This window comes from Triturus cristatus, chromosome 7 (genome assembly GCF_964204655.1).
Source record: "Triturus cristatus chromosome 7, aTriCri1.1, whole genome shotgun sequence".
Taxonomy (NCBI): domain Eukaryota; kingdom Metazoa; phylum Chordata; class Amphibia; order Caudata; family Salamandridae; genus Triturus; species Triturus cristatus.
In genome coordinates, this window is record NC_140590.1 from 623,070,361 (window position 1) to 623,096,551 (window position 26,191).

Genomic DNA, 26,191 nt, shown 5'->3' on the forward strand with positions numbered 1-26,191 from the left:
CCACCGGGCCAGGTTCTGGCTGGGCCGTTTATATGTAACAAGGGGGTGGGCCAGAGCCTGTTTTGTTTCTGCGTATTAAATTAATGCTAGACCAAACGTATTACTCTTATTTGATCTGGTACTTTATTTATACCTTTGTTTTAGACTTTTTTTTAATTCTTTGTTTCATATTAAAAGCAGAAAAAGACAGTGCTGTCTTTATACAGAGAATGCTTGTGTACATGTAATTTGCAACAAATTAAACAACAATTTTAAGTTTTAAATGCACAATCTAAATAAACAGTGATGTAAAAGGTTCAAATTCAAATATCCTAATATCTTGAAAATATTATATCAGTCATATTTCAAATATCGATATTATTTCATCAATTTTCAAATAATGCTATATGTATCAACATTTCATTTAGAAGAAACATAGCAAAAAGGAAAACACGGGGAAAATATTTATATCAAGTACATAGAATTTTTCTTATGTCCTGACAGAAAAAATCAATTCAAAATTCCTCCATGTTTTTATCATAAATCATAGTAAAGCCGACGCGTTTCAAGTCACTAATACTCAATATACGGACTCTCATCAGGGCTCTTGATTTTTTGCAGCAATGAGGGTTTCTGAAATTAGGATAAATAAAAGCACATTTAGTAAAAAAGAACTAAATTCATAAGAGCTCCCTCTATTTTAAGTTGTTACATCTTTCCCTTCAAGTGTATACACTAGTTAATATACCTGGGCACTAGTGTGTTTTTTTTGTTCGTTTAATTTTCTTTATCTGTATGTGAAAAGAAGCCCAGTTTTAGGATGTTTTTAATGTCATGTGCTTATTCATAAAGTATGATCTTGGAGTTCAACATGTCCATTACAGGCGCCTACCTTTTCTTTCAGCTGCGAAAAGCCTTAGCTCAGGGCTTTCCTGCCTTTAGAATGTTCCATGAATCAGCTCTGTGTAAATAATGACAAGGCGTTAGGCAAAATAGAGCCTACGGTTTTTCGCTAATGGAATCAACTAAAGAAAGCTTTTCGCATACCTGGAAACTTCAATTTAAACCGTTAAAACCTTCATGTTGGCAGCTTGCTGTGACTTTTTTTTTTAGAACAAGCTGAAAGTAAAACGAAGCCCTTAAAATTAATAAAGCGTTCGATGTATTTATAAGCTTTCCCTACTGAATGAAGTTGAAAGGCTGATAGCGTACCTGTGTTGCTATACGCGATGAAATCTTCGTATTGGATTCACTCGCGCAGAGCTTGTATTCGGGCTGGAAACAGACAAAGCATGAGCGCTTGATTTAATACGAACTGTGTTATCTTGCAAAATCGATTGTTATTTTTTAGTTTCTAACAGGGCATACCTTTTGTTTGTTCCGGGCACGAGTGCTTCTTCTTCATGCGGTGTTTTTCAATTATAGCGCGCGTCTTTCTAAAGTATAAGAATTGAGCTCCTTATCAGCCTTAGCGTTTCAAAGAGATTTTTGTTTACGTAAAGCACAAAGCTCGAGTAAAAGGCACAATACCTTTCTAAAAGTGCCATTATCAGAATTGAGACTTAAAATCCGACTTTACCATTAAAGATGATTTTAAATGAGGGGCGTGGTCTCGCCGAGTAGCAAGATGGCCACTCTCAGTGCGCTCTGCCGTCTGAGGTAAAATCTTCCCTTCAGTGGGACCAACAGTGCACGATATCCTGAGCTCTGTGTACCCAGAGGCACGGGGCGCACAGCGGCACCATTTTAGGGGGAAGAGACAGCTCCGAATACTCCCAGCGCCAGTGGCGAGGTTCAGGCCTGCCACGATACTGGCTGGACTGCGCGGCCTGTTCGTGCGTGCGCTGGCCTGGGACGCTGGTGGCCCTGACGATTCTGGAATGAAGCGCAGGCCTGAGGCCGGAACTGATCGGCGGCTCAGGCTGATTCATCTGGGAGAGGAGCACCGGATCGCACACCTACCTCTGGGTCCGCCATCTTGTAGAGGGAGGACGGCGTAACGGACACCCGTCGGTGTCTGCACTGCGGCTCCCATGTTGGCGTGGAGGATTGCCGGATTCGGCCCAGGAAGGAATGGGCGGCGCAACAGTTCGCGGGAGTCAGAGATGTAATCCGGGACGCAAGCTGAGCTGAGGTGAGAAGCCAAGCATGAGCGGCGGGTGGCTGAAAGCCTTCGCTCGAGACATCAGAGTGCCTGCGAGCTGCCCCCTCAGCTGCCTCTGGAGGTGAGCAAATATATCACGCGCCTGTTCATTGACTGTGTCTGGGCCTGTTTCTGGCACTGTGATGCGGCGGCTTCAGACAAAATACAGAGAGCTCACAGAACTTTTATCTAGTGGCCCAGGGATATTACCGGGAGAGGTGCAGGGGCCAATCGTGACTGGTGTGCTGAATCGGCCCTGGGACAGTCGAAAATATCTGCAGACCTCAGCGGGAGTGTTGAGAGATAAAAGTGCGCAGAGGAATCTCTGCTTCCATGGACTTTAGTGGAAGAGGTGTGGCGCAGCGTCCAGGGTGCCTGACTCCAGACCACGGGGTTCACGGTTCGATCCCCGGTGCCGGCGGCAGGTCAGCCCAGCACCATGTGACTCTGGGCAATAGCTCGCTTAATCTTCCCGAGGGCCCCCAGCGCCGGGAAACCACTTAGGAGGTAGCTGTGCGCTTTACAAATTCAAGGTTATTATTATGGACTGGTTGCCCTATGGTGAATACATCGCGGCTCCACCGTAGATCGTAGACCTCCCCTGTGACACTTGCTGAAACTGTCCAGCTGCTGTTGAGACTGAGGTGAGAAAGCCGCAGACGCGCTGTGGGGGACATGGGGGATGGGGGAGGATTTTTCCTCTTGCTGCCTAAAGTCACTGCGAGTGATCCTTCAGAACTAGGCCCCCCGCCTTACTATTGATACCGGTACTGGTGCTCTTTAACCCTCCGGACAGTTGCTGGGAGCGTTGGGTGCTCCTGTTGCCTTACTGGAGAGTGGTGGGGATCCGTGAAGCCGAGAGGACGGCCTGCATTCCCAATCGCACTCAGGACACCGCCACCTAACAGCCATGGGCAAGCAGGATACCAAACAATCTAAACTGTCCTTTAAAAATAAAAGACAGACAAGACAAACTGATTCTGGTACAGAGGGAGAGGGAGACAACCCTGCCGTAACCAACGCAGATGACCAGGGAGAAGATTAGCGTGCACTCTTGCTGGAGATGAGGTCCAGCTTATAGACCATAGATACCCAGCTTGATGTCACATCCCAACTAGATCAAGTCCGGAAACGCGTGGACATGCACGAAAACAGACTGGACCAGCTTGAGAAGCGCACCTCTGATGCACACAACTTCCAGGTTTAAGCCAAGGAGCAGCTGCTGCAAATGGACAATATATTGACTCTGATCAGGGCTAAGAACGATGACCTGGAAGCTTGATCTAGACGTAACAACATCCACATCACGGGTGTGCCTGAGACAATGGCCATCATCAAAATGGAGATGTTTGTGGAGGAACTTCTACGTGAGCTGTTCGGATCGGACTTAGACTGTTTTCATTGTGGCGAAGGCACATCGTATGTTGGGACCAAAGCCACCTGTGGGGTCCACCCCCCCCATCTGATCCTGGCTCGGCTCTTGAATTAACGAGATCGAGATGCCGTGTTGTGCCTGGCCAGAGAACGTGGGACAATCCACCACAAGGGTAACACTATTGTTACGAAGGAAACTTTGATTTAGTGAAATAAGGTATTTATTGAAAGAAGTAAGCAGGTACAAGTTATGGTCCGGTCAGCATCACGTCCAAGTAGTAACTGACCCAACATCCACATTTTAAAAAAAACATTGGCAAATTAAAGGGCTTTGAACATAAAAGAATACTTAAAGAAAACACACTTCCAAAAATTCACAAAGTCAGGAGTGTTCCTATATCCTTAAGGGATGATGTAGCTAAAGAACTAGACAGACTTGTTTCTGCAGACATAATTGAACCCGTAGAGGCTTCTGAATGGGTTTCTCCCTTAGTCGTTGTTAAACCCAGCAATGGGAAATTGAGACTATGTGTTGATTTACGCCATCTAAATGAGAACATAGTTATTGATCAATTTCCTTTGCCCAAAATAAATGAAATGTTAGCCTTATTGGATGGTGCAAAGTGGTTTTCCACAGTCGATTTACCTGCTGCCTATCACCAAATTCCACTACATGGAGACAGCAAAAAGCTCACCACTTTTGTCACACCACAGGGGTGTTTTCAATTTAAAAGGATGCCTTTCGGACTAGCGTCTGCCGCTGCTGTTTTTCAGCGATTAATGCATCACTTATTTTCCAATATTAAAAACACCAAATTTTTTCAGGATGACATCTTAATTTTTGGAAAAGACAAAGCAGACCATGATAAAACTTTACAAGAAGTATTGTCCATTTTGGATTCTAAGGGTTTGACTATCGAATATTCCAAATGTACTTTTGCAAGCGATAGTGTCACCTATTTAGGTCATGTTATTGATTGCAATGGAATTAGACCCAAACCAAACCTTGTCGACTCTATTAGGTCTGCCCCTGCTCCAAACTGCAAAGACTACGTGAGATCATTTATCGGTCTTGCTGAATTCTGTTCTTAATACATCCAAAATTTCTCATCAAGAACATATAATATCAGACAATTGTTAAAGAACAGAAAAAATTTGAATGGCCCTTAGAATGTCAACATGATTTTGAGGATATTAAAGATTGTATATCCAAGGCTGCCTCTTTAAGAAAAGTTTCAACCCTGAAGCCAACAGCATAATAACCACCGATGCTAGCATTAAAGGGTTAGGCGCTGTTCTTTCACAGATTGATGCCAAGGGTGAGGAACATATAATTGCATATGCCTCGAGATCTTTATCACCTACTGAGGAAAAATACTCTGTAATTGAAAAATAAACTCTAGCCTGTGTTTGGGCCGTCGATCATTTTAGAGATTTGTTTGGGGAAAACATTTCACCTTGCGTTGCGATCATAAACCCCTGCTTAAGGTTCTTACTACTGAAGGCACGATAAATACGTCTGCTAGAGTTGCCAGGTAAGCCATCAGGCTACAGGACTATTGTTACAAAATAGAATATATTCCTGGTAAGAGAAAATGCATGGCTGATTTTCTATCTAGAATGCCTAAACATCTCAATGAATGTGAAGATGAAATCTGAAACTCCTTCCAGATTGCTTATGTTCATGATTATGGCAACTGTGGTATAGCAAAAAAGAAATGGGACGAAGAATATGTGAAAGATGCCGAATTGTGTCAAGTCAAATCTCAACTCACTCAATCATGGCCTAAGAAATTAAGTACCAACGACCCTTTGAAACCATATTGGGAAGTCAGATTTGAGTTAAGTATCCGTGATGATAATGTCTGGAGAGGTGAAAGAGTTATTCCGCCAAAAAGTTTACGTTCCCCTAGAATTGCCTTATGTCATGAAGGCCATTTTGGCATTGCTCGTTCTAAACAAACTGTCAAAGCTTCATTTTGGTGGCCAAGTATGGATGCTGAAATTTAAGTATTTGTACGCAACTGTGATTTATGTAAGATTGCTGAGAAGTCCTTAGTTATGTGCAATCCTCCTTTAGGTGTTCTGTCCAGATCCAGTTCTCCCTGGGAACATACCGCAATTGACATCATGGGTCCGGTTGGCTGTGAACAAAAATTAATTCTGGTCTTGATGGATTTGTTTTCAAGATGGCCCATTGTCAAAATAGTTTCAAGAGCAGATACTGACTCTGTTCTTAAATTTCTTGATAAGTCATTGCAATTAGAAGGTATTCCTTCTGTCCTGTTGAGTGATAACGGCGTTCAATTTACGTCAAATAGGGCTAAGGAATACTTTAACAAACTAAGCATAAAGTACAAAACCACGGCGCTTTACAACCCAAACAGCAATGGAATGGTAGAGCGTTTGAACAGAGTTAATAAAAACACAATTCAAATGGCTGCCAAACATGGTGATTGGGAAACGCAGGTCCTAAAAATGGTTTGGGCTTATAGAGTGTCAATTTGTGAAGCCACGGGTTATCCACCTTTTGTCTTAATGCGTGGCAGGAATCCCACAACAAAATTTGCACCAGGTTGGCTATTCAAGCACAACATTGTGCATTGGTCAGAAGATGCTGTCAGAGAAAAGGCTGTGGCTCTTCAAACCAAAAGGAAGGATTGGTATGATTCCAAACACAATACTAAAGAATCTGATATAACGATTGGGCAGTGGGTCAGATTAAAAAAACCTGGCAAAATTGCTCTAAAGAAGTTAGTACATTTTTTGAACCATTGCAAGTTATTGAAATCATGAATAATGCTGTTCGTCTGTCAGATGGGAAGGTTTGGAACCTCAAAAGAATTGCTAAATGTGCTGCTCCTTCTCCTTGCACAAATGTCGTTCCTTCATTGTTTGATTTAGAGGATTCTATTGACAAAGGTTGGGTTGGTGACAACATCAATGAAAATTCTGATGATATTACTAAAATGAATTCTCCCACAAATGTTAACAATGATGCTCCCAGTACCTTGGTACAATCCTCTAGTAGTTCTGATCTGGATTGCGATGGTGCTACTTCTACACCAGATGCCAGACAACTTAAGCGGGAAAGAAGCCCTCCGTTTAGTTAAAGGATTACATTTCTGAAAACGTTCCTTTGTAATAAGCTTAATCCTTAATGTAATGTGTAATTCTTGTTCTTTCTTGTTCTCTTTCGCTCACCCACACTCTCCTTTCCTTCTACGTTTTTTAAAAAATGTTATTATTTTGTTTTGAAGAAAAGGGGATGTGTATGTTATGATTCATGTTAATGCTTCATTACTGTTCGGTTACCTCGTGCTGACTTCACGTTCCATAGAATATGGAACGTGGAGCGGGCATGTGGATGTTGGGTCGGTTACTACTTGGACGTGATGCTGACCGGACCATAACTTGTACCTGCTTACTTCTTTCAATAAATACCTTATTTTACTAAATCAACGTTTCCTTCTTAACAACTATCTCATTGTTTCCCCGATTTCACCCCCACGGTGCAAGCAGCATGCCGTGAATTTGTGCCGGTCAAGCGTATGCTCCTGCAGGCGGAGATTCCATACTCTATTCTACCCTGCCAAGCTGAAGGTATCTCACAATGTTACAACCCATTTTTTCCCAGGCGTGAAATAGGCCATGAAGTTTGCTAAAATATCTGTAGGCCGAAACGAGCAGCAAAACCTGCAAAAACTTTGAACTCACGCGAACACCTCAGTGATAATGACTGAACACTGTGTTTGGCTGCTGAACACTACTTGTTGAGTAGTGTGTGACCTCTGAGTGTATTGTGATTGGAGTTTGTTGTAGGACGCTAGAGTTGATCTGTGGCCAGCCTGGTGGTACAGTTTTGCTAATTTCTGGGAATTTTAGCTCGCATGACGTTGGTTCTCATTATTATTCTCGGCCACCCCGGCTTTTGGCAGGGCTGTTCACCGGTAAACCCACGCATCCGGGGAGAGCTCCCAAGTTTTGCTTCCAGGCGTTGCTCTGGCATGTACTGTTTTGTCCTTTCTTAAGGGGGGATGTCTTGCACAACCTGATTGGGGGGTTGGTGTGGGTGGGGGGGAGGGGTGGTGTTGATATGTTGCGTAAGTTTGTCAGGATAGCATTTCATGAAGAACTAAATGATGTAACTACTCGCAATCTTCAGAATAATTTAGTGTGGAATTCACCGGAATTAGCGGTTTCACAGACACTGGCACATGGGGTGAGCTGGGCTTCCTATGCACGGACCGTCCTAAAAACGGGCGCTGGGCGCACATGCCCCAAACCAGGATGATTAAATACAGATTCCTAACCTGGACCATCCGGGGATTGAATGACCACAGGAAATTTAGATTAGTTCATTCTTACTTGAGGAGGCATCAAATTGACATTGTTTTGCTCCAAGAGACACACTTTAACAGCACACACCCCCTTAAATTACACAGCAAATATTGGGGTTATACTTTCTCCTCCATCTTCTCTAATTATGTGAGAGGGGTGGCGATAGTGCTTCAGCAAGGCCTTGACTGGAAAACTGTAGATTAGCAGATAGATCCTGAGGGCCGCTATGTGATTCTTAGTGGGGTATTGGGAGGGGTGAAGATGACAATTGCGGCAGTATATGGACCGAATACCGATTGCCCCGAATTATTTTGAGCAGTATGGGCCAAAATACAAGTCAGGTGTGACATTATAATATGGGCGGGGGGGGCATTTTGACGTAGTTAATCGATACCTTCGATAGAAAGGGCAGCTCTCACATACTACACCCTAACTCTAGGGATGCCCTAAACACTGTAGTAGAAGATGGCAGCTTGGTGGATATTTGGAGGCAGAGGAATCCGGGCGTGGCAGCGGGCACATGCATATCATCTCATTATGGAGCTTGGTCCAGGCTGGATTAGTGGCTGGTCTCCCGAGACATTGCGACATGTACCACAGACACCATACATTTCCCCAGAACGCTATCTGACCACGCCCCATGTCTGCTACAGCTAACCGTCCCAAATACACCCCAAAAGATGTTTAGCTGGAAGATTCCCCCTAACGCACTACTAGACTCTTCCTTTAGGTAGGAGATACATAATGACATCGAGGAATACTTTGCCATCAATGCCGGGTCTGTCTCATCACATGCAATGCTTTGGGAGGCATTTAAAGTGGTTAAAAGGGGGAAATGCATCTCACGCCAAGCAGGGGTACTCAAGGCTATCAGAGGCTCGGTGACTGCTCTGGAGACCCGTATCAAGGAGCTGGAAACCACATATTATGCCACAGAGGAACCTGCACTTTTACTGTCTATTGAGGAGTTAATCATTGAATTTGAGGAAGAGGCCCGCAGGGATGTACAGTTTCTGGGCAAATACACCAATGCTAGGCGCTACGGGGAGGGAGACAGGCCAGGCAAAACCCTGGTGAATATGTTAACAAATCGCACACAGTCACTTAAATATCTGAGATACCAGGTGATGATTCCACTGTCATCAGAGGGCATCAGGGGGTCATGGACCGCTTCACAGAGTTCTATACTAAATTATACACAGCCACTCATCAGACGGTACCGGAGGGGTTCCAGTCATTCCTTGAGTCTATTGAGTTATTATGGCTCGGGAGGGCACATGGAGAATACCTCAAAGAACCCTTTACATCTAAAGACAGCCTGCAGGTAATTAGCAGTCTGCCAGTGGACAAGGCGCCGGGATCAGATGGTTTGACGACCGCCTTTTATAAGGCATATGCTGACTTACTAGCACCCCAGCCCCTTGCAGTCTTCCAGGAGGCTCAGACTTCTGGAATGCTTCCCCTGTCTATGCGAGAGGCGATAATTTAGACTATACCGAAACCAGGTAAACCAAATTACGAGATAGACTCTTACAGGCCGCTCTCCCTGATTAATATTGACGCTAAGATTTATGCCAAATTGCACGCGTACCGACTGCAACCTCAGCTCCCCCTGATCGCGAGACCCGATAAGTATAGCTTCATCCCGGGCATATCCACTTCCCACAACCTCCTCACATTATTTACGGTGCTGCATTATTTAAATCCCAGGGTTAAGGCACTTGTGGCATCTCTAGACACAACTAAGGCGTTTGATGCGCTGGAGTGGCCATACCTTTTTGCTATTCTAGGGAGGATGGGCTTCAGTCTGACCTTTATAGCATTAATAAAGCTGCTCTACGTGGCTCCCTCTACCATACTGTGCATGAATGGACTTTTATCTGAACCTTTTTATATATCCCGCGGGACTCGTCAGGGCTACCCCTTTCCCCTCTCCTCTTTGCCATTGCGATGGAGCCAATAGCTGCTAGGTTACGCCAACATCATGCGGCAAGGGGCTTGTGATTTAGCACTAGAGGGCTTCTTATTTCTTTATACGGGGACGATATGACATTGTACATTACGGACCCGGAAGTTAATCTCAGCCCGCTGCTTAGGGAGCTTACCAAGTTCGGCGGGCTATCAGGTATATTTATAAATTGGACTAAATCTACTCTATTCCCACTTACAGAGAACACCAGGCCTTTCGACCTGGACAACCTGCTGAAATGGGCGGGTGGCCCGGTAAAATATCTGGGCATTTGGCTAAGCCGAGATGAACAAGAAATTTGGAACTTAAATTTTGGGTGTGCGGTTTCCTGGCTGGAGGAGAAGACAAAGGTATGGCCCAGGCTACTGTTATCCCTTGCTGGTAGGATAGCCATAGCTAAAATGGTCGTCTTGCCTAAATTTTTATGTCAGCATCCCCATTCCGCTCACCCGGGACTTTTTTCACACTATACGCTCGCTATTGAACTCACTGGTTTGGGCGGGAGAGACAAGCATGCATTTCCTGGGAGCTGCTCACACTCCCCCTCACGCAGGGAGGACTAGGAGCCCCGGATATTCCCCTTTATGCATTCTGTACGCAAGCTCAATTTTTACATCACTGGTTGCATCCCACCCCATTCCAGCCCCATGTCGCTGTGGAAACAGATGTCGCAGCACCAGTTCCCCTTCCAGTGGCTATCTGTCAGCCATACCGCGGGACGGAATAGATACTGTCAAGACCCTTAGATGGGCTTGGGATAGACTGCGCCCTAGAGCCGGTTTGAAGATCTTATATGCCCAGTCTATCCCACTTGCACGGAATCCTTTGAACCCGGCGTTGGCAGACGGAGAAAATGTTGCAATGGCAAAATCCGTGGGATTTGAAACCTTTGCTGACCTCTACCCTGGCGATGATTTCTGTGCTCAACCATGTCCCACGGCTGAGGGCACTAGGAGCTTCTCTGAGCTGTTCCTATATTACAAGGTGAGAGCGACATGTAGACAACTTCACACCACCTTCCCGAATCCCCCCACTCCACTACCCACGATAGAGCAGATGATTACAAACGCATCTTCTTGTAGATTGATCACACGATTATATAACTCTATGCAAGCCACAGCACCATTTACTGTGCCTAGGGCCCAGCACAGTTGGAATCTAGATTTAGACAACCAGATAACGGATGATATTTGGACTTTTTGCTTCAGTCAACTCTTAATGCTCTCAACAAACTACAAGCTGAGGCTAATACATTTTAAATATCTAGATAGGTACTATAGAACTCCCTCTCAATGGCATCATATGGGGATCAGACCTGACTACCTATAGCAGCCTTCTGGACAGACATATTTAACGAAACACAGGAGATTTTTGGGACTCCGAGTAAGCCTCAGCCGCTCATAGGATTATTGGGATATGTTCAAAACACTAAGCCGGAGACTCGTAAATTACACGCCATGTTGCTCTTGTTTGCCAAACAAGGAGTAGCTATGCATTGGGGTGATAAACGTGCTCCCACAAGCAAGGCATGGATACAAGATGTCACTTTTAGCCACACATTTAACTGACTACTTATTGGGAGCTAATGCCTATGGCCTCTCGACCAAAAATATATGGGATCCCTTTTTGGACTGACTGAAAGCACGACAAGAGGACAGCGCCTCCTCCCCGATCCTTGCAGACGTTTAAGTGCTACACTAGCTGGGACTGTGCGGGAGCAGATGCAGTGGTGGGCAGATGCATTATAGGGTCGTGTTCGCTTGATGTCTTTGACCTGTTCGTCAATGGGATTCTGTACCGAATATAATATTTGCCGTATTGTTGCACTGAACCTGCGAACCAGTTTTTATCAAAGGTTGCTATCTGACATTGAACGAGGACATATTGCTTCCTGACTGTTCTGTTTTTGCGTTAACGCATTCGAACTGCAGATATAATTGATCATATTGATTGTAGTAGGATTCGAAATGCGACTTGTTGCTTTTCTTGTTTGAAAATGCCAATAAACAAATTGTTTAAAAAAAGATGATTTTAAATTACAATTTGAGTGTAAACAAGATATTCCTACTTGCTCCCAATAAAAGGTTATCACTTATTAAATGTAATAAGGTAACCCAATGTAATCCAATGGGAGAGGTAGGTCTCACAGTAGTAAAAAACTAATTTAAGAACAAGAAAAACGTAACAGTACTTGTCCAAATTGTTTTAAATATACTTCATCCTGCCATATGGGCTGTTTAGCATCTACCTTAGGGGTGAAATATGTACTAAAAAGGGAGTTTTCTGTCTGGCAAAAGGTTTATTTTGCCAGGTTGAATTAGCAATATAAAACTGCACATAGGCCGCAATGGCAGCAAGAGACATGTTTTATAAGGCTACTTAAGTAATTGACAGAATAAGTGCTGGACCACTAGTAAAAAGAAAAGATGATGGGTGGAATGTTGAACAATGCAAACTGTCACCCTCTGTCACAGATCTGGGTTTAATTGTTTTTTTGCTCACCACACCAACCCAGTTTTGACCCAGCCATATGCAAATCAGTCTTGATGCTGCTCTTCGTGGGAAGAGTCCAGCCCAAACTCCCAGGCCAGGTCCTCCCTGGCCTAGAAACAGGCATCCTGGGACTGGTTTCTGGGTATCATCCCCTCATCAGCCATGCTAGCTTGAATCAAGTGGCACAGTAAGCACAGGACCCACATATGGGTATAACTTTCCCACTTAGGGGGACAAAAGTAAAAAGAACAGATGATTGACGGAATGCTTAACAATGCAACATTCACTCCTAGTCAAAGATCTTGGTGTAATCCATCATTTTTTGCTCACCATGCCACCCCAGTTTGGACCCAGTCATACGTAAATCCATCTTGACCCTGCTCCTCGTGGGAACAGTCCAGCCCAAACTGCCCACTAGTTGCATTCACAGGCCCACTAGTAGCATTTCATTTACAGGCCCTGGATACATGTTGTACCACTTAACAAGGGACATATAATACTAATAATAATGATAATAATAAGGCTATTTATAGAGTGCAAACAGCTACCTCCCAAAGGAGGTGTCCCGGCGCTATAACGACGAGTGACAGCGAAATAAAAAGGTCAGACACCAGCCCTCCAATTGCAATAATCCAAGTTAAAAAGCCAAGTCTTAACTGCCTTCCTGAATTGGCATTCTGATTCAATTTGCCGGAAAGCCAGTGGCAAAGAATTCCAGAGCTTAGCCACTCTTGCCACAAAGGATCTGCCACCCCAGCGCTCCTTCCTAACTCGTGGGGTGACAAGCAGATTCTCATTGTTGGACCGTAACAGGCGAGTCTGTTTGTAGGCAGATAGACGTTGTTTCAAATATTTGGGACAGAGCCCATGCAACGATCGAAAAGCCAAAGTTAGGGCCTTAAATTTAATTCTATTGGCCACCGGTAGCCAATGCAGTTCCTTAATATGCGGTGAGATGTGCCGACGCATGGGTACGCGACTAATCCGTCGCGCCGCTGCGTTTTGAACCAATTGTAGTCTATTAGCCATGTAGGCCCAAATAAAGGTCATTCGCGTAGTCCAGCCTGGACGTCAGAGTTGCATGAACTACGGTTCGACTGCAGTTTTCTGGTAGCAGGTGTAAACATTTCCTCATATACCTCAATTTTCCAAAGCAGGAAGAGGTTACTTGCTGAATATGAGAGGAACAGGACAGATCAGCCTCCCATTGTACTCCTAGATTTTTAACAGTGCGTGTTGGGGTAGGTGTCATCCCCATTTCCTGTGGCCACCACAGGTCCGGGTCTGGAGGCTTGTTGGTCCCAAAAAACATCACTTCTGTCTTTTCAGCATTTAACTTTAATTTATTATTATTCATCCAAGCTGCCACCTTTTAAGGCAATTCTTGAAGCTTTTAAAGGAAACAGCCAACTGGTCTTTAAAAGGGAACACCAGCTGGGTGTCGTCGGCATAAGATATTGCCTTGACCCCCCCAGTTGGCAATAAGTGAAAACAGGGGGGGCCAAATAGATGTTGAACAGCAGTGGGCTTAAAGCTGATCCTTGTGTCACCCCACACCACAAGCGCTTCTGCTCAGACTGATACGGTTGTGGAGCCACGCTTTGAGTCCGCTTGTGGAGGAATGACCTCACCCACTCCAGGGCGCTTCCCCTAATGCCGAAGTCATGAAGGCGTCGAACCAAAATAACATGATCTACCGTATCAAATGCGGCAGATAGATACAGGAATATCAGCATGGCCGATGCCCCTGAATCTACCGCCTCCCTCACTGATTCCGCCACCTCTACCAGGGCCGTCTCTGTACTAAAGCCGGCACGAAAGCCAGATTGATTATCGCGTAAAATATTATTTATCTCAGAAAAGTTAGCCAATTGACGCTGGACAACCTTTTCCAGCATCTTGGCTGGTGCCGACAGTAAAGAAATAGGTCTATAGTTAGCCAATTAGTGTGCCAATGAAGTGTAGGTCAGTGTTACCATGTTTTAAGGATTGAGCACAAGCACTTTAGCAGTGGTAAAGTGCACAAAGTCCTAAAGCCAACAAATATGAATTTCAGCAACAGGAGGGGAGTTGGCAAAAGGTTTAGGGGGAGACCGCCCTAAGGGCTGTCAGTCCTAATAAAATTCTTACGTTTAAAACCTGGTATTTGTCAGTCCCCGTGGAGTAACAAACAGTGAGATCATCGAAAAAGCCAAGGTGGTATTATGAACATACATGCTATCCAATGTGATTTTAAAAAGAACACCATCCAACAAAATCTCTGCAAGAGTATAAAGACGCTAAGTGAGAGGACAAAGGATTAGGGATTCAATTATGAAATTGTTGGAGCACTGAAGACAGGTGTATTAGGGAATTTAATGGAAGGCCATTTATCTACCTTTCAAGGATGAAAGGCTGAACTTTGCTTTGATAGGATTCAAGCTAGTGACCTACAGATTTCACAGTTAAATACCAGCAGCAAACACAGAGTGCCGGAGGTACACACATGCCCTTTACTGTCACAAATCCTGCAATTCACAAAACTGCTGAGATTGCAAAGGCAAAATGGCTTTTTTAAATTTACAAAAGCAGTTTTATGTCATAAAGGTCTTTTGCGACCCTTTCCCAATTACAAACCGGAAGACCATGACGAGGCGTCCCACTCCTATTTGCATTTCAGAAAGGGGATGCTTCAATGGTATGTGACAGCAATTTCGGTTGTAAATCTCTGATCACTCACCGACTGCCCTCGAATTGGGGTGGTGACTGATTTGCAAAAAAAGAAGATATTGGAGGGGGGGGGGGGGGTGAGACATCTTCCACCTTTGGAGTTGTATCAGTGCCTCAGTAAGTTCTGATGACTATTGCCCGTTTTCCCGATGTCTTCCCAAACAGGATATTTTTAAGCAGCCACTGTCCGGTTTAAAAAAAAAAAGTTTTCCATTTGGAAAAGCAAATACAGAAACAGAGGTCAGCTCACTCTTTCCTTCGCAGACAATCAATCACTTAGAGAAGAGGGGAGGGGGTCACAGATTGTGACCTGCCAAGTTAATAGTCATTAGGCACGTCCCCCGAATGTGCAAATTTCAATGGGACACATTTTGCTAGCTATATTTGTACAAAGTTAGCAGGTGTATTTAAATAAATACTTTAATGTAAAAGCTGATGAAAAAGGACGGTAAGAATATATGAATGTAAAGACGAAACAAATACTATTTTGGAAAACTGTGAAATGTGTTCCTCCTAAACATGTTATTTGGCATTACTCAGTGTGAATAATTCCCCTCAGTATAATGTATGGCAGAAATTCTGGTTAATAGAAATGCATCACTAAAAACCTAATTTAGAAGACAAGCATACAAGAAGGAAAACAAACCTCCAGTCTGTCCCTTCTTATTTCAGGTTTGATGAATTTGCTTACAGATCTGTGCTCTGTCATTCTTTTTTCTTTTTGGTCTTCCCGTTCAGGTCGGCTGATAATACTCTCACATACTTTCACTGCAGATTTATATTTAAAGTTGGGTATTTTTGTCAAGGTTTGCAAATTGTGAAATGGCCCATGCTTGTGCCGGTACTCCACAATGCTCACAGACTTCTTGCCCCGCAGCAGTTTTACCGAAGCAAGCTCACTCTCTGAAGCAGTGTTCAGCAGTTCAAGAATGGCAGATCGCTCTTCATCGGAGTAGAACAGATCTACTTTTGGCTCAGGCTCTTTTGAGTCCTGTTCTTCTGCCAAGACGTTAACAAAATGCCCCTCTGTGGATGCTATGGTTTTTCTTAAGCAGCTTGAGCAGTACAGGGTCCTGAATTTCATCAGTGGACGTGGAACCAACGGGCATTGGAAGTAGAGGCGCCTTCCTAGAAGCAGATACAAAAAAGACAAATTAACAGGCAATTATACATGATACGATAGCTAGTTCATTAGGCCCGTGGGTAGAGAACCTGCTATTGAGGTGTGCATATGCTGGAGATCACAGGTTTCAATCCTTCTTACAGCCTACGAGTCTTTGGGTGTTGCAGAAGGCTTTTTCCTTAATACCCTAGGTACTGCAAACAAATTTTAAAACATATTCACTTAAACACGGTTCAGGGACTATTGCTTGCTAATAAGATCACAAATTAACAAAGATTATGAAAAATCCATTCAAACAAAATTTCAACTGAAGGGACATCATGGTTACAATACAAGCTCCGATATACACTAATTCTCCAATTTTGTTTACCTAAACAACCATAATGTCTACTATGAACAGTTCCCGGCCTAACGGCCAAAAATACAGATTGCATCACCAATAATGTCCTCAATTATATCACTGAACGCACAATTTCACTTTTTCACACCGGTTTGCTACTGGTGCGAATACAGACTTCTGTCTCAATGTTATCGCTATACGCACATATAGTTGCCAGCAGCGGTACTAGAGTCTTGCAACTGCATTTAATGTTTTAGGTTAGTTAGTTTAACTGCATCAGGCTTTCTTCTTCTCATAATCTTTGTGAGGTATTCCTGGTGGTTCAGGCCTACATCTGAATTAAACTCTGAGATGGTGTCTAATATTAGGTCTGGTGTTATACCAAGATCTTTTTAATTTTAATAAAATGATATCATACTTTCAAAGGATTTCAGCCATCTCTCTTCTTCCATTGGTCTCTTGTGTGTGTCATTCATATTTTTGTTCTGCCCACCACATTTTGCAGTATGGGGAACAGGGCCAGCCCACTTCAGCCACTGGCTGAACTTTCTGTGCTTGAGAGCATTCAGCTCTAGTAGAATGTGCGCTTACACACAAAAATTAGTTCTCCTGCACAGTTTTACATTCACAAATATTAGCAAAGCCAAATGTCAGCAGCTAGTGCCAGGCTGATTGGTTTTACCAATCCTGGTAACAAAATATAAATGCAATAGCCTTTCCTTTCCATAAAATCTTTAAGACATCAACTTGCTGAAAGTGGCACTGCAGACTTTTGCAGTCTCTCTATAACATATTTTGAGCAATTGTGGCCATTTTCCTTATATAATCTCTGTGAGTACATCTAGTTTCTCAATGTGGTACTGGAGCCTGTAGTCTATGTGCACTATCTCGGAGGTTACCTATTTGTGGGCAAAGTAAATTCAGCCTTGCGTTTCCTTGTAATCTCTGACAAACCGCTTTTGTAAGAAATTGAGAGGAAATCTATTAACTGCCAGTGGAACTGCAGCCTTTGTTCTTCATGTGTCAATGGGGCTGTGGGCTTTCTAGTCTATGAAATTTCCCTAAAGAAATGTGTTGGCTGTCAATGAAACTGTAGGCAATACTGCCTTTGGAATATCTGTGCAACTGGCTAGCTGTCAATGGTGCAGCAGCTTTTTATCTTCGTGGAACCTTAGTTGTAATTCTACATCAGTGATGTCTTGATGTTGTCATAAGTGATGGTACCAATTTAATTTGCATTACGATCAGGTATCGTGAGTGAGGTCAACTTATGTATATGTTTTAGGTTTTGTATTGCATCAATTACTTTGCTTGAATGACAGTTGTTTAAGAAATTTAAAAAGACATTCTGGTGTCAATAATGAAATTAGTGAAGTCAATCAATGGTGATGGGATAGGTCATGTCACCAGAGAGGTCATCCATGATGTCATTTCCAATGCCATCTCCATAGGCAGAGTAACGGCTGCAGCAATCACTCGCTCACACAAAGAAACTAACACTGCTATTAGTTTGAATGCTGCAGTACCACTTCCTACATGAAGATTTACAGATAAGTGGTTCACATAGAAGCAAGGCAGTATTTCGCCTGTCTGTAAACAAATATGGAAAAGACCATTCCTTTTTTGGTTTCAACTATTTTTTTGTCTGTAGCGGACAGCAAGCCCTAGCAGAGGTTGTCTTCCCTTTTACTTCTGCCCAGCAAAGCAGACCTAATTTGTAGTTTATTTGCTTTGTCTTGGGCTGGGAGGGGGGGGGGGGGAAGAGATGTAGGGTGAGGGATGATGCATTATTTTTGCCTTTTGTGATGTGGTCAGCTCTCAGGATCGCGATCCTGCTCAGCCTAGGTAAGGATAGAGCACAACAGCTGTCCGATAAAAACTGTCCGAGCATTGTGGTGGTCTCAGGAGGTTCTTAGCAGGAAGAAAAGTGACATATGTTGGGCTGTTTGACAAGTATTCAATGCCCAACATTACTCATTGTTTTGCCAACTGGGTAGCTCCCTTTAACATTTTACAGCTTTTAGAAAATAGGCTCCGGATTGTTAATTGCTTTTAAAACTATACTAAAAAGTACACTTGCATTTTTTTCTTTTATTTTTTTTAATCTTTTTATTAAACATATATGGCACCGTATTAGTGCGATTTGTCACATCAAATAGTACTTTAGTATCATACACTGACTTACTACGCATGTTAGAATTATCATAGCTCATACAGTTGCTTCGGTGTAAGCATATTTACATAGATTATAATGTCCTTTACACGTCAGACAGTTCCGGTCACGAGGCATCGTTGGTAATTCACATATCCCCCCACTGTAGGTGTTCCAGGCACCCCACAAATTAATCCATTTTTTTGGACAACTCCATCTCACATATACAGTTTTTTCTGCCACCATGGCTCTATCCATATCGTTACACCAGTTTGCATGCGTGGGTACAAGTGCTCCCCCCCAATGTTGGGCGATGTTTCTCTTGACCAGCATCATTCCCAGTGTTGCCCATGTTTACGCCATAGAGGAAAGATCTGTAGCCTCCCAGATATTCAAGAGGCAGCGCTTGGGTTCAGGAGGGACTGGTTTCCTGCTAACTCTTGCAATGGTGTTCATGACAGAGTTCCAATACGGCTGTATTACAGGGCATTCCCAGAGTGTATGGTAGAAGGTACCAACCACCCCACACTGCCGTAGAAAAAGCTGGGTGGGAGCTCTTCCTATTTTATAGAGCGTAGTTCTGGTATAATATATCCTGTGAAGTATTTTAAGTTGCACTAGGCGGAGCTTGGAGGGAATCGCTACCTCTCTAGGTGAGGCAAGCGCTTCCTGCCAGTCAGTGTCATCGAGTTCCCCAACCTCCTCCTCCCATTTCTGGTGGAGCTTTAGTAGGGGGTCAGGCATGTTGTTGATTATTTTGCGATATGTCATGGAGATTGCTCTTGTGGTCATGTGTTCCGTTAGTACTCTATCCTCTGGTGGGGAGGTCTCGGGCGGGGTAGTACCAGGGGAAATCACTGTCTCTAGTGCATGTTTGATCTGGTGATAGCGGAACCGTTCCGTAGGTTTCATCTCGTATTGCTTCTGAAGTTGTTCATAGGGGAAGATCTTTCCCTGTGTCCATAGATCTCCAACCTTAGAAATACCTATGCTGTCCCAGTGATTGAAGCCTTTACTCTTACCCAGCCTACCTAGTTTATTTGTGAGCCAGAGGGGAATTGCTCGTATGATTTTATCAAGCCATCCCATCCTTTTTTGCACCATCGTCCACACTTGAAGTACATGATTCGTTGGGCCTAGTCGAGCTTGTGTTTTGTTGTAGAGGGCATGGTATAGCACCTCATCGCCCAGTTCTAGTCTATCAAGGCCATAATTGGGATCGGTGTGCGGGACATGGAGCCAATAATTAATAACAGTGAGCTGGGACGCCCAATAGGATACTTGGGAGCGCGATACCGCCATCGTACCATGTTCGGAATAGTTTTGTCATAGCTATGCGCACTGGTTTGTTATTCCACAGAAGTTTTGTTACTTCCGCTTCTATTGCTTGAAAGTAGGAGTGGGGGACCAGGAAATGGGTGTTTTGAAGAGCATACAGGAGTGCCATCATCTTTACACTTGCATTTTTAAGGACATCTTTTCAAACTCATTTGGTCGATTCTCAAATTTTCTAATTTTTAAAGGTGTGGTCATTCTGCTAAGAAGATGAATTTACTGTACTCATCTGTGCAGTACGGTTATCATGCAATCGCTTTCTACTTGAGAGTGGAGTTGCTCTCGAGTCTGGGTGAGCACCGGTCTCTGTACTTAAGTAAGCTTTGCTACCAACAGTAAGATATCACTTGAAGCTGCGCTTGTTTTCATATAACTGCTCTAACACCCCTTTGGAACACCGCTGCTGCAGTCTAATATGCCACAAAACATAAGGCATGTTTTTTGGCATCTCTAGCCTACTCAGTGGTTTCTGACTCTAACTCTTTTTACTGCAACAGTCCAGAAACCCCTTTACTTACCTAGAACATAAGTGTACTCCGTTTTCTGTAATTAATACTCAAAGGAAACCCTCTTGACGAAATAACTACTCCAACAATCTGATAACTGTTTCTGGTGTAATAGCTCTCTTGCAAGGTACCTCTGGCCACCTTGAGAACATAACCATGGCCACAATTAAATAGAGAGTTAACTTTTCACCTCCTTTCAGAGGCACCACAATGACCACTGATATCGCCTCCCACTGTCCACAATAGGTAGAACACGAGGTATTTATTCTTCACAATTCCTGATTACTCTACTTCAAGATCTAGGCCTGGCCAGTAAAAATCTACCCAAAGTTGCTCCTTGATCTTCACAATCACCGAAGTGCCCTTCATCTGTTAAATTACGTTATTCCTGAGATTAACAAGAACCACCAGCCTAGTCCCACGGAACAGTAACTTCTCCCTCTCAGCTAACTCCTCTTTTACCTAATTATACCTTTATTATCCTATTGCCTGGTCAAACTTTATTTAAATAACAATAATATACTTCTCTGGTAAAAAATATTTTTCTAACTCATTCTTCAATTCAATCTCCAGTATAACTCGCGTTATAGCACAAACATTTTCATCTATCCACATAGCCTCCTCCTTTGAAAAAAGTCAGCTTGCACCAATCTAGAATACACAATTGATTCTACCAAGAATGATTTAAACAATAAAGGTGTATACCCTTAATTCTACAACTCATTGTCTGATGCGCGCTGATATAGTGTCAATAGCTTTTTCATGAAAATGTATTTCAGAGGTTTATGATCTGACCTAATCATAAACGTACCACCTCATTGAAAACTTCTAAAATTCTTGACAGTCAACTCAATGCTAGAGTCTCTTTTTCTATTACTGAATCGTTGAGCTCTGCACCTTTAATTATTCTGGAAGCAAAAGAAATTACCCTCTCACAATCACCCTTCGTTTGCAGAAGGACTACTCCCAGTCATTTGTGACTCAATCCGTCACCAGAATTGTCTCCCTAACTGGAACAAACGGCTTTAACTCCAGAGTCAGTTGTAGCTCTCCTTTGAGATGTTCCAACTCTTTTTAAAACAACTATTCCAATCAATGTATTTACCTTTCTTGTACACATCCCTCCTTTTTTTAAAAAATATCTTTGTTGGTCTTTTTCATGTTATTCCATTCTCTTACAATACATGGCAAAGCAAAATGTGAAGAATACAGTATATATCCGCATGTAACGTCATCATAACAACAGTATAATGGAATAGCTGTTCCTATTACAGCAGCACGGCTTCACGTGCATATTCTCACATTTCTTGCACACATCCCTCATGGCTAAAGTCTTGTTTCATAGGCTGTGTGTGAATCAACTATAAAACTCCACCGTGCCAAAAATAAGACCATCTCCTCTTTACTTGTCGTAGTTTCAAGGTTACATATCACCTCCAGTAAATCGGTCTTTGTTCACCCCTTCTTGTGAAATAGAATGACCTAAATATGTTATTTCTGGTTTACCAAAGAAGAATGTCCCCTTTCAGGGTCATTCCACACTTTAGAATGTTTCCAAAACTGGACAGGATTTTTAATTATGTTCTTCTCGTGTCCTACCACAAATAAACACATTTTCTTGAAAGCATTTTACTCCTTTTAACCAAACTGTGCATTACGTGAGAGACGGCGGCTGTAGATGCTGGTCCGAAAGTCATACTGAAATTTTGTTATGACCCATCGGTGTAATAAAGGCTGTCAGGCTCTGCAAACTTTCATGCAATTAAATATGATGATATGCAGATGCCACAGTTAATATGGTGAAAAGGTTGGCATCTGTGAATGTAGGAAACCTTTCCACCAAATTCAGCAGATGAAATTTGTCCACCACTACCTCCCTATTCAATCCTCCTAAATACACACAAACTCCTATGTCCACATTAGCTTTATGAGCTACAAACACAGTTGCTAATAATTAAGTTGTTTCAACAGAAACAATGATGCCTTCTTCACTGAGTGGTTCAATCTTCCTTTTTACGTCTCCCTGTATGTTAAGAGTCATTCTCCTTAGTCTCGAGATAGATGGCATTGCCTCCTCTTTCGATTTAATTTTGAGAGAATACTCTCGAAAACAATCTAAACTCGAATTAAACACAGAATATTTCTTTAAAAAGTCCATACATTTATCTTTCTGACCATCCACACTAGCCTCTATCACCTCTCAAACACACAATTGTGACTGAATTGGGATCCAGGTAGACCTGAAGTCGTTCTGGCAAGGCCATCCCAAAATAGTGTCACCTTTGACAGTTGCATATACTTTTCCTTCTGTAAATTTGATCTTGAATGCTATAGACAATTGAAATAATCTACCATTTTTATTAAATGCACACCATATCATCCCAGTTTAACACCCATTTTCATCAGGTGTACACTTCATTCAACTTCTTTGTTCTAAGTTGTAACCACATATTAAGGATTACTATGATACATGCTACTAACCTATAAAACCACTTCATTGCACATCTTTCACACTCTCTCTTAATCTTCCTCCACTTGTGCAACATTTCACAAAATGTCCCCTTTTCCACACTTGATACAGCCAGCCTTTAACGCTGGGCATTTCCTGCAGTTTAAAATGTTACCTAATAAACCATATCGAAAACAGTTACCATTGAATGGTGGCTTTACTCTTGACACTGGAATTCCCACCTACAATATTCACTTCTTCTTTTAAAATGTTTAAATCCTTAACATAACTAATCGTATGTTCCACCCACTTTACAGCTGTGATAACATCTGCTAATGGTGACTTATATTTGAGCATAACTCCTCCTTTTCCTATGTGATTTAGGGTGCAAAACTAATTGGTCTCCTATACGCTCTCCATTCAGTGCTCCAAATTGACATGGAGCTGACAATCTTCCCAACCCTGTTATATACTACAACAGATTTATCCTCCCATTTTACTATTCTACCAAAATAAAACCTCTGCAGGATAATACTGAGTCTTGGTAAATAATGTAGACCAAAATTATTTTTAGCTATTACAAACTCAAACCTGATAGCTTTGTTGGATATGATTGTGCAGAGTTCCCTCCTTCACCCTCACTTCCTCATAGTAGGGGATTTTAACATCCATGTGGATAAGGAGGGTTGCGCCCCGGCAGAGACATTGAGGCCCACATTGAATGCAGCGAATTTGAGACTAATCAATGATGGCCCCACACAGAGCGGGTCATACGCTTGATCTAATTCTTTCCAACATTAAAAATGTGACGGTGGAGGCGGCACTGCCGTTGGTTTGGTCAGACCATTCACTCATTCCATTTAAAATAAATCTAGCGGTGGATAAACCTGCGACAAGCAAGTGTTCCTTTATGAGGAGACAATGGAAGAAGCTAATTCCTGCCTATATGGGCCCAGTGCTTGCTCAGAATAAACCAACGCTAACTTTGGATGCTAACACTGATGCTCAGCAGTTTAATGACTGGATTGAAAACATGGTGTCGTCTATTGCGCCAGCAAAACGTACAATGTCCAAGAGGGAATCCCCGTCCGCTCCCTGGTTTTCGCAGGACCTTAGAGTAGAGAAGGCAGCCTGCAAGAGGCTAGAGAGGCTCTGGAGGGTAAATTACGGGACCCTGGAAAAAGCCCGTTACAAGGAAGCCTCCAAAAAATTGCAGAAGGCTGTTAGAAAGGCTAAAAAACTGTTTTTTGCGGCATCGATTCAGCAGGCAGAACACTCTAGCAAGGACATTTTCAAAGTGGTTCAGTCCTTTTTTAAACCTAGATGTATTGAGAGGGAGGTACCTCAGTCGGTCACATTGTGCGATAGCATTTCTGATTTCTTTAACCAAAAAATTAAGCAAGTTTAGGAGTCCTTCGGCCCTGAGAGGAGGACGGTGAAGTCAGATCTGGCTGTCAAAGAGGTGACTGGTGTCTCTCTGGCTCAATTTCAGCCTATAGCTCTGACTTTGGTCATGCAGGAATTAAGACGTTGTAAGTCAGGGTCACCTGACGATCCCTGTCCACCTAAGCTTTGGAGCAAAATGGCTGACTTTGTAGCTCCCACTATACAGCATATCTGGAATTCGTCCATTTCCTCCGGGGTGTTCCCGGAGATTTGGAAACATGCCACCCTCCTCCCATTAAAGAAAAAAACAAATGGGGACCCCACGGACCTCAGTAACCTTCGTCCTATTTCTCTGCTGGCTGCACCAGGCAAAATGCTTGAGAAAGTAATTCAGCGGCAGCTAAGTAAATTTACGGAGGAAAATGGGATACTGCATGAAACGCAGTCAGGTTTTAGACCCGGTTTCAGCACAGAGACTGCTCTGATTGAGGTGGCAGAATCAGTGAGGTGGTCGATGGATTCGGGAGACTCAGCCATGCTGGTGCTCCTGGATCTATCGGCAGCTTTTGAAATGGTTGACCACGCAAGGCTGTTGAAGCGACTGGTAGAGGTAGGCCTCCAGGGCCAGGCGCTGGGTTGGATACAGTCGTATCGGACTCAGAGAACCCAAAAGGTAGCACTGGGGACCGTTTCCTCCACACCTAAGGTTCTTGGGTGTGGTGTCCCTCAGGGTTCGGCACTTAGCCCATTATAATTTAATATCTACCTTGCTCCGCATTTTACATTGATTGCCAATTGGGGAGTCAAGGCAATCTCATATGCTGATGACACCCAACTGGTGTTTCCATATTCGGTGGTGTCGGAGACGGCCTTTTCAAGCTTTAAGGGCTGTCTTCAAGACGTCGCATGTTGGATGAACACCAATAAATTAAAACTTAATGCGGACAAGACGGAAGTGATTTTCTTTGGAAAAGGTTCCCCTCCCCCTTCTGAGCTTTGGTGGCCAGCAGTGATGGGACCGGCCCCTTCGCCTAGTCAAACGGCAAAAAATCTGGGGGTGCGTTGGGACAATAATCTGTCTTTTGCCTCGCATATCCAACAGGTAGCTGGATGCTGTCTAGGCAGGCTGAGGAACCTACGGAAGATTCTGCAACTTCTTCCTGAGAGCTGCCGAAACACAGTAATCCATGCCACAGTAACGTCAAGACTAGATTACGCTAACGGCCTCTATCTGGGCTTGCCAAAGTACCTAATCCAGAGACTACAATTGGTCCAGAATGCGGCTGCGAGACTGCCAATGCATATTCCATTTAAGCATTCAGTCTCTCCGCACCTTCGTTCTCTTCACTGGCTACCTCTAGCCAGTAGGATCAAATTTAAAGCACTCACGCTGGCTTTTAGATCACTGTATGGCACTTGCCCAAATTACTTGAGAGCTCGGCTGCCGAGATATACTCAGTCCCGCTCCCTTCGTTCCAACTGCCGTGTTCAGCTTGCAGTTCCACGAATAAAAAGGGCCCGGCTAGGAGGAAGAACCTTCTCGGCCAAGGTGGCGGCGCTATGGAATTCTCTACCTCCTGCGCTTCAGCAGGCCCCCTCTGAAGCCTGTTTTAAGCAGCTGCTGAAGACTTGGCTCTTCTCCCAACAGCGCTAGTTGCATAAAATTGGTCTCTGTATTCATGCCACTCCAGCGCCGGGACACCTCCTTGTGAGGTAGCTGTTCGCGCTCTAGAAAAAAAAAAATGCTGTATTATTTAGACCATGGGCATCCTCTTGACTCAATTCAGGCAAATCTTCCAGTATTTCTTGCCTCTCTGCACCAAAACACTGTGTCAACCGTGCAAGCTTTCTTTCTGCTCATAAATGAGCCACATGCATGTGTATAATTCTAA

General features: G+C 43.4%; 1 protein-coding gene across 7 annotated transcripts in view; it reads right to left on the bottom strand.

Moving 5' to 3' along the window:
* Nucleotides 1-26,191, bottom strand: part of TEFM (transcription elongation factor, mitochondrial) — a 359,138-nt gene that overhangs the window by 60,505 nt on the left and 272,442 nt on the right. For 6 of the 7 annotated variants that reach the window (XM_085617205.1, XM_085617201.1, XM_085617204.1 and 3 more), the window contains exon 2: nucleotides 15,655-16,136. In XM_085617205.1, the coding sequence (XP_085473331.1) occupies nucleotides 15,655-16,136 (482 nt within the window). Of the gene's footprint in view, nucleotides 1-15,654; nucleotides 16,137-16,220; nucleotides 16,255-26,191 lie in introns of those variants that run through there. The other variant, XM_085617202.1, reaches the window with a different exon arrangement.